At 43.3% G+C, this 9,870-nt stretch overlaps 1 protein-coding gene and 1 pseudogene across 1 annotated transcript in view; both read right to left on the reverse strand.

Annotated features, from left to right (window-relative positions):
• Positions 1-742: 742 nt before the first annotated feature.
• On the reverse strand, positions 743-1,305 carry LOC116541119 (annotated as a pseudogene).
• Positions 1,306-8,935: 7,630 nt separating this feature from the next.
• Positions 8,936-9,870, reverse strand: part of LORICRIN (loricrin cornified envelope precursor protein) — a 2,496-nt gene continuing 1,561 nt past the window's right edge. Inside the window, 1 exon segment of the mRNA XM_032264959.1 lies at positions 8,936-9,870. This exon segment is cut by the window's right edge and continues 11 nt beyond it. Within this exon segment, the coding sequence (XP_032120850.1) occupies positions 9,181-9,870 (690 nt within the window). The 3' untranslated portion in view covers positions 8,936-9,180.

Raw genomic sequence — 9,870 nt, forward strand, 5'->3', positions numbered from 1 at the left:
TTCTCCTGCCTCAGCCTCCCGAGTAACTGGGACTACAGGCACGTGCCACCACGCCCAGCTAATTTTTTTTTTGTATTTTTAGTAGAGATGGGGTTTACCCTGTTGGCCAGGATGGTCTCAATCTCTTGACCTCGTGATCCTCACGCCTGAGCCTCCCAAAGTGCTGGGATTACAGGCTTGAGCCACCGAGCCCGGCCGAAAGTAATAATCTAAGAAAAGATACCATGCAAAGAGTAAGCATAAGAAAATTAGAGTGACTATATATTACTATCTAAGTGGACTTCAAGACAAGAATATTATGATAGATAAAAGAAAACATTTAATAACATTTAATCTGGAAGATATAACTGATATAATAATTCTGAATGTATATGCACTGAATAACAATCATAGTTGATGATCTTAACTTCCTTCTCAGTAATTGATAGAACTAGCAGGCAAAAATCAGAAAGGATTCAGAAAAACTGAACACACTATAACCAACAATCAACTTGACTTGTACGCAAGTACTGTAAATACACATAATTTTCAAATGTACATGAAACACTCTTAAAGATAGATCATATGCTGTACCACAAAACATTTCTAAATTTTAAAGGAATGAAATCATATTCTCTGACCACAGTGGAATTAAATTAGTAATTAATAGCATTAAGATAGCTAGAAGATACCCGAATATTTAGAAATTAGCTAACACACTTCTAAAGCTTAAGGGTTAAAGAAAACATCACTATATATATATATATATATTTATTTATTTATTTATTTTTTTGGAGACGTGTGTCTTTATTAGCTGAGGGACTACTTGAAGAGGATGCAGCGGGAGGAGTGGATGGCCCCAGTGCCCAGCCGGCCATGCTTCACGGGCTTGTAGGTGATGGAGAACTCGCCAACATAGTGGCCACTCATCTCTGGCTTGATCATATAGTTGAAGGTCTTGCCATTATAGACGCCCACCACGCTGCCCACCACCTAGGGCGGAATGATCACGTCTCTCAGGCGGCTTTTCACCACTTCCGGCTTCTCCATGGGCGGTGCCTCTTTCTTGGCCTTGCGCAGGCGCTTCCTCCGGCGGAAGCGAGTGTTGCTTCCGCTGCAGGCGGCGGGCGGTTCGGTCGCCGGCGCTCGCGTACAGTTTCGTCAGCTGCTCAAAGGATGTGTCCAGCAGTTGTCCAGGTCCACGCAGCGGTAGGTGAACTTGCAGAAGGTCAGCTTCTTTTTCTGTTCTACTTCTGCCAGCTTGCTCGATCCTCGGAAAAGCGATATTAAAATATTTTTAAATGAGTGATAATGACAACGCAACATCTTAACACTTGATTTGTAGAAAGCTTTATCGACTCCGAGAGTCTCAAGGCTATAACAAAAGAAGTCAAAACAAAGTGTTGGTCAAATACAAACCATTACCTTCAGGAACCCTGATGCGCCACTTTGGAAAACTGACAGTATTCCGCAAAGCTGAGCATGTACAAATCTTGTGATAATAGAAAACTGTGAGCAGAAACTCAAACAAGTAGGAAAGACAAACTACGTTTTACACACACACACACACACACACACACACACACACACACACGCAGGTAAACAATATGACAGTAAAAAATAAATGCTACTTCATTTTATTCAGAAAAACGCATCAGTGAATTTCACAAACACATAATCCTGAACAAAAGAAGCCAGACACTAAAAACACATAGTAGAAAGTCAAGGCCAAATGTCAGCAAGATGGCAGAATATGACTCTAAAGTGCTTATTCCCTTGTAGAAACATCAGTTTGAACAAATATCCATGCACAAAAATACCTTCACAAGAGCTGAGGAAACTAAGTGAGAGATTACAGCACTGGCTGTCACACCAGAAATAAGAAAGGTACTGAAGTGTAGGAAGGACAGTTTTGCGTTACCTGTGTCACCCAACCCCAGGCAGCATAGTGCGATGAGAGATACCCTCTGTGTGGAGGAAGGAGAAGAAAGTGAGTGCCAGATTTTTCCTTGGACCCACAAACCAGGCCCACCCCAGTAAAGCCCAGTACCAGACAAGCCCCAGACTGTAGGATGGTAATTGTGGACTGAATCTCGAAGCCTGCCCCAGTGCCAGATAAGACATTGCACAATCAGGCTCCAGTCCTGCCAAGTGAACTCAGTCTTTGGGCTTGCCCCAGTGCCAGACTGACCCCCATAACCTTAGGCTCCATTATCAGCCCCAGTGCCAGGTAGGCCTCAGCATCCCTGGGCTTTGATCCCCACCCCAGCACTAGGTCAGACCCCCACCAGAATCAGGCTCCAGGCCTGCCCCTGGGCAAGACCAGCCCTGCAGCCCTAGTCTTCAGGCTGATCCTAACAGACAAGTTACTACTCCGACCCCAGGCTTTAGGCCTACTCCAGCACCAGGTTGGCATTCCTTGCCTCAAACACCTGGTGGTCACCCATGGACACAGACTTCAGATATGCCCAGTGACAGGCCAGTCCTCATGGCTTCACCCTCCAGGCCAGCTCCTATGGCCCTATGCTCCAGCAGAACCAATGTCCAGGCTTGTTCCAGAAGACGCATGGTACAGGCCTGTCTCAGTAGACCCCAGTGCTGGACCAACCCCAACACACCCAAGCTTCAGGACTTCCCCTGTGTACCTAGGCTCTAGGTTGACCCGCAAGGCCTTGGGCTCCAGGACAGATCCTGTGGCTCTAAGCAACAGGCCAATATCCACAATCCTAGGCTCTAGATCTGCCTCCCCAGACCCAGGCTCTATGCTGGCCTTAGTGCCAGGCTGGCCCCAGGCTCCAGGCTTGTCCTTGTGGTTCCAGGCTCCAAAGGACTCAAAGTCCAGGACTGCTCTAGCAGACCCATGGTCCAGGCCCCACTTAGTAGATCCTGGTGTCAGGCTGGGTCCCCTGAACTGAAGCTCCAACACTACCCCTGCAGACCCAAGCTCCAGATCAGCCCCTGTGGACCCAGGATCAAGACCTGTCCCCAGGGACTCAGGCTACAGCCCTATCCCAGTCGACCCATGTACTAGGCTCATCTCAGATTTGGCCAGCCCTTGAGACTCAGATTCAAGGCCCATTCCAGCGCCAGATCAGCCCATGTGGACTCAGGTCTCAGGCCGGCCCCCACAGATTTAAGCTCCAGGCCTATTACCACAGACCTAATCAACAAGTCCACTCCAGTGGATTCAAGTTACAGATCCAACCTCATGAACTCAGACACCAGGCCACCTGTCCAAGGATTCCAGCAGCAAGCCTGCCTTTAGATTATACCAGACGGCCTGCCCAGAATCTATGGATAGGCTGGCTAGTGAAGGGATTTCCCAGATAAAACCAGTCTTCAAAGACTTGAATAAATCTCTACTTTTTCAAATGCACAGACATCAACATAAGACAAGAAATGTGAAAAACTAAGGAGACATAACATCACCAAAACAACATAGTTATTATCCATCAGCTGACCTCAGAGAAGTAGAGACATACAAACTTGACAAATAAATCAAAATAATTGTTTTGAGAAAGCTCAGCAAACTTCAAGAAAATGGAAACAATTCAATAAAATAAGAAATATAATAAATTTAAATGAGAAATTTAAAAGAGATCTTAAAATTAGGTGAAAAGAAAACCAGAAATTCCAGAGCTGAAAAAAGATGATGAATGCAATGAAAAATGAAATAGAGAGCATCAGCAGCATAATTAATCAAGCAGAAGAAAGAATCTGTGGACTCAAGGACAGGTTATTTGAAAATATTTACTCAGAGAAGAAAAGCAAAAAAGATTGAAAAGGAACAAAGAAAGCTGATGGAATTTATGAGGCAGTATCTAAAGAGAAAATATTCAAGTTACAGGAGTTTGTGAAGGAGAAGAGAAAGACAAAGTGCATAAAAAGCTTATTTAAAAAAATTACAATAGCCGGGCGCGGTGGCTCACGCCTGTAATCCCAGCACTTTGGGAGGCCGAGGCGGGTGGATCACGAGGTCAAGAGATTGAGACCATCCTGGTCAACACGGTGAAACCCCGTCTCTACTAAAAATACAAAAAAATTAGCTGGGCATGGTAGCACATGCCTGTAATCCCAGCTACTCAGGAGGCTGAGGCAGGAGAATTGCCTGAACCCAGGAGGCGGAGGTTGCGGTGAGCCGAGATCGCGCCATTGCACTCCAGCCTGGGTAACAAGAGCGAAACTCCGTCTCAAACAAAAAAAAAAAATTACAATAAACTTTACAAATTTGGACAGAGATATGAATATCCAGGTACAGGAAAGTCAAATGTCTCCAAACAGATACAATCCAAACAAGACTAACTAAGACATATTATAATCAAACTGTCAAAAATCAAGGGCAAAGAATCCAGAAAGCAGCAAAAGAATAGAAGAAAATAATATAAAAGGATCTCCAATAAGGATTACAGTGGATTTCTCAGCAGAAACCTTATAGGCCTGGAGAGAGTGGGATAATATATTCAAAGTGCTGAAGAAAAAAACAAAACTATCAACCTAGAATACTGTATATCCAGGAAAGCTGCCCTTCAGAAATGAAGGACATACAAAGACTCTCAGACAAACAAAAGCCAAGGGAGTTAATCACCACCAGACCTATATTACAAGAAATGCTAAAGGGAATTCTTTAAGATGAAAGGACACTGGTTAGTTACACAAAAACGTATGAAAGTATAAAACTCACAGGGTAAAAGTATCAAATAGTCAAATTTAAAATGCTTTAATATTGTAATGTTGATGTGTAAAAGAAGAAAATCCTGTCATTTGGGACAACAAAAATGAATCTGGAGGATATTATGTTAAGAGAAATAAGCCAGGTATGGAAAGATAAATGCCACATCATCTCACTTCGACATGGAATCTAAAAAAGTTGAACTCATAGGAAAAGAGAGTAGAATGGGGGTTACCAGTGGTTGGAGGTGGGGAAGGGAAGCACTGAGGAGATGCTGGTTGAAGGACACAAAATTTCAGTTAGATAGACAGAATAAGTTCAAGAGACCTATTTTACAATATAGTGATTATAGTTAAAGACAATGTATTGTATGATTGAAAATTGCTAAGAGAGTAGATTTTGGGTGTTCTTACCACAAAAAATTATAAGTACATGAAACAGTTCTTATGTTATTTGGTTATATTTAGCCATTCTACAGCATATACATGTTTCAAAACATGTTTTACACAAAAATATATAATTTTTATCTTTCAATTAAATATAAATTCTAAAAATGACATATATGATGTCATATATGAAGGTTATATGTCTTTATATTAAACTTTCAAAAACTAGCATAATCTGATGATATCTTTAAGTGAGCTAATGACTGGGAAGGGAATAAAGAAGGCTTCTGAGATTTATTATTGGGATGAGTTCACTTGGTAAAAGTTAATTGAGCTGTCACTTATAATTTGTGCCCTGTATATATGTATATACTATACTGCAGTAAAAATTTACACTCATTAAAAATGTATTCAGATTCACCTGTAGTGTTTTTGAGTGGATCTGTTTGTATGTATACAGGCTTTTTAGTGGCTGTTTTGGGTATTACATTGTATGTACATAACTTATCATAGTCTATTGGTATGGACATTTTATCATTGAGTGAACTGCAGGCCTTATTTCCATTTAGGTCCCTTTACTTCTTGATTTCTGATATAACTGTCTTAAACATTTTCTATACATACATTAAGAACCATATCAATGTTATGGTTATTGCTTCAACTATCAAATATAATTTAAAAAAACTCAGGAGGAAAAAGATACTGTCCTATAGTTTTAGACTTCACATTGTTCTTCCTTTATTCCTGATGTTACACGTTGGTTTCTGTAATTTCTTTTTTGTTTGAAAAACTTCTATTAGCCACACATTTAGGATGAATATGCTGGCATCACATTTTCTTATTTTTCTTTCATATGAAACCATCTTTGTTTTACCTTCATTTCTGAAGGACATTTTCACTGGATACATAATTCTGGGTTGACAGCTCTTCTCATTTAGCGCTTGAAAGTTGCGGTGACACTTTGTCCTGGCCTTCTTGGTTTCTGACAAGAAATTTGCTGCCATTCAAATGATAGTTCCTCTATAAGTGATGTGTCAGTTTTCTCTACTTTTAACATTTGCTTTCAAAATTCTCTTCGAGATTTTTTCTTTGTCTTTAGCTTTCAGATGTTTGATTATGATGTTTCTTAGTGTGGATTTATTTGGGATTATCCTGTTTGAGTTTCACTCATCTTCTTGAATTTGTAGGTTAATTACTTTCACCAAATTTGGGTAATTCTTAGCCATTATTTCTACTATGTTTCAGTACCACACCCTTTCTCCTCTCCTTCTGGGACTCTGATGACATGAATTCTAGCACGTTTGTTGTCCCACAGGTTATTGAGGCTCTGTTTTTTTCCCCAGTCTACTTTGTTGAGATGGAATAATTTTTATTGATCTATTTTTGAACAGGAACTTGTTTCTCAGAGTTTTTTAGGCTGGGGATTTATTTCTCATAGGTTTGAGGCCAAGATCAAGACACTAACAGGTTTGATTATTTGGTGAGGGCTTCTTTCTACGTGTAAGATAGTGCCTGTTGCTGTATTCTCTGGAGGGGTAGAATAGTGGAAAGTGGAAGGATATTGATTATTTACTCTGTCATCTTCATTCTGTTATTGTGCCTATCTAATAAATTTTTTATTTTCCAGTTCTAAAATTTAACTTTATAATAGATTATATTTTTATTTCTAAAATTTCCATTTGATTCTTTTTATATCTTCTGTTTATTTGCCAATATTTTCTATTTTCTTACTGTTTCAAGTGTGTTTGTAATTTCTTATTGATGCATTTTAATAATGGCTTCTTTAAAATCTCTAACAGATAAGGCCGGGCATGGTGGCAGTGGCTCATATCTGTAATCCCAGCACTTTCGGAGGCTGAGGCGGGCAGATCACTTGAGGCCAGGAATTCAAGACCAGCCTGGTCAACAGGGCAGAACCCTGTCTCTACTAAAACAAAAACAAAAACAAAAATTAGCCAGGTATGGTGGCACGCACCTGTGGTCCCAGCTACTCAGGAGGCTGAGGCACAAGAATTGCTTGAACCCTGGAGGCAGAAGTTGCAGTGAGCTGAGACTGGGCCACTGCATTCCAGTCTGGGCGACAGAATGAGACTCTGTCTCAAAATAACAACAACAACAACAAAAACCCCTAACATAATCTCAAAACCTGTGTCATTTCACTGTTGGCATCTGTTGAATGCTTCTTCTATCATTCAAGTTGAGATTTTTTTACTGATTCTTGGTATGATGAGTAATTTTTATTATGTGCATTATGCACTTTGGGAATTTTGCTATGAAGACTCCAGATCTTGTTTAAATTTTCTATATTAGCAGACTTCTGCTAATACCACACTAGTGAGGTGAGGGAGAGTTTAGCAACTTCTGAGTAAGTCCATGTGGACTCCCTACTATGGTGGAAGTCCAGGATGTTTGTTCATTTTTCCTCATTGTGTTTGGTTGAAGTAGGGCAAATATTGTCAGAAAGGTTTCTGTTTTGCCAGACCACCCCTTTCCTGGTCTTTTGGCAAAAGCAAAACAATTTTCTTGGTGCTGTTTTTTTTGTCTGCACCTGCCAGAATCTTGGTTGCAGATTTTCTAGTGCCCAATCTGGGAAACATAGGAGGCAAAAAGAAAACCCAGGAAACTTATCATTGTCAGTCCTTCAGTTCTGAGGACTCTAGCTACTCTGTCTTGTCCTCTCCACCTTTCAAAGTCTTCTTATGCTTGTTATATATATTATGCCCAGAGATTTTAGTTCTCCTTCACCGGGGCAATAGTAAGAAATACAAATACTTCATTTTGTCCAGAACTGAAAGTCTGAGTTTCATTTGTTAAAAAATGTAAAAGTAATGCAGTGGTTGGACTCCTGGATCTTTAAGACTGCTATCTGTTTTGATCTCCATAAATTACTGATGTAAAATGATGAATAGTAGTGATCCTAAACGGAAGAGTGGAGGAGGGATAACTTTTTTTTTTTTTTTTTTTTTTTTTTTACCAGCAGTGATTGAGTAGGAAGAGTATTTTGGCTTTTTGATGTCGCAGGAGTTTTTCTTCAGTAAATCAGTAAATTGCCATTTAACTAGAGCTGGTAAAATTGGGATATGAAACTGAACCTGGAAAGTCCCTGGCCAGGCTGATGGTCTACATCTCTTTTGAGGGCTATGCAATTAATATATCCCTTGGAGCAACTGTGGCTTCTTCCTTGTTAATTGGAAAGCTCTTGTGTTTTCCATGACTTCTCTCTGGTGCTGAGGTTTTACATTTATATTTATGCTGCATCTTCCTAAGTTAGGAAAGCTCCTTCAAGAGAGCAGGAAATAATCAACCTGAGAAAGTGGATTGAAATAAAAAAAAAAAAAAAGAGAGAGAGAGAGCAGGAAACAGTTCCCCTACTTCCTCCTCTCCCTATGGATACCTACTAAAGTGGTCTTGCTTGCCCTAGATTAGAGGTCTGTAAACATCTGATATGCTTATTATTTCTCTGGTGAGTCTGGTAGCATAAGCTGGTGCTCCTAACGTGCAGCCATCCAGCTTTCAGACCTTGCAGAATTGGCTCTGGACTATGAGAGACAGCATCTTTCCAGGGCGCAACATGTCTTTAAAAAGCAGAGTTCAGTAAGGAGACCCACAGTGGTTACCCAATCCACAGGGAGGTGTTTATTGAAGGCTTTCCTCAGGATCTTTGTGTTTTGGGATCACGTCATGATTTTAAGCCGTACACTAGGATCTTCACATGTTTGACCGTGGTTTGCCAGCCTTTCCTTCCTCTCCTGGTGACTCCCATCTCTCCACTCACCCTCCTACCAATAGAGTCCGTGTATTTGTAGAATGAATGTAAGTGTGAATGAGCGAATGCAGGAAAGGAGAAGAATGGAATGGAATGGATGAACTTGAACGCTGCAAACACTCTTGGAGACCCAAATTCTCATGATTTTGCAAATTTATTGAGCGAGGCACTGGGGTTGGGAGGTAGTTGTGCAGAAACCAAAGAGGCAAAAACGGCAGAACAAGATGCCGCTCTTTTGAACAAGAGCTCAAAGGCTTCTTCCAGGTAGGTTAAGGCGTGAAGGATTTGCAAACCTTTGACAATATCATGAGAGCTCTAAGCCCATCGGCGCCCACAGAGAACACCTCCAACTCCTTCGCCTCTGTGGCACCCTGGGGGACCTATTTGCATGGCCAGGTAGGCGCCTGCTTTTGCTGGGTCTGGTGGCAGACCGGGACGCCCTTGCCACTCCCGGAGCCACCTCCGCAGTCGGAGCCCCCGCCGCTGATGACGCAGCCTCCGGAGGAGCTGCCGCCGGAGTCGGAGCCCCCGCTGCTGATGACACAGCCTCCGGAGGAGCCGCCGCCGCAGCCAGAGCGCCCGCCGCCTCCGCCGCTGGAGAAGCAGCTGCCGCCGCCGCCGGACGACCCCACTCCGTAGCTCTGCTGGGGCGCGCACGAGGTCTGGGTGACCTGCTGCGAGGAGACGTAGCCGGAGCCGCCGCCGCCAGAGGAGCCCCCGCCGCAACTGGAGCCGCCACCGGAGTGGCCGTAGCCGGAGATGCCGCCGCCAGAGGAGCCCCCGCTGCAGCTGGAGGCGCCACCGGGGTGGCCGCAGCCGGAGACGCCGCCGCCGCCGCTGGAGAAGCAGCCGGAGCCGCCCCCGGAGGAGCCGCCGCTGGAGACGCCTCCGTAGCTCTGGCACTGGACCGCCTGGCCCGAGGAGCCGCCGCCGGAGGAGAAGCAGCCGGAGCCGCCCCCGGAGGAGCCGCTGCCGCCGGAGGAGAAGCAACCGGAGCCGCCGCCGCCGGAGGAGAAGCAGCCAGAGCCGCCCCCGGAGGAGCCGCCGCCCCCGGAGGAGAAGCAGCCGGA

The sequence above is a fragment of the Sapajus apella genome, unplaced genomic scaffold, assembly GCF_009761245.1.
Source record: "Sapajus apella isolate SASKATOON/1434 unplaced genomic scaffold, GSC_monkey_1.0 scaffold148, whole genome shotgun sequence".
NCBI classification, from domain to species: domain Eukaryota; kingdom Metazoa; phylum Chordata; class Mammalia; order Primates; family Cebidae; genus Sapajus; species Sapajus apella.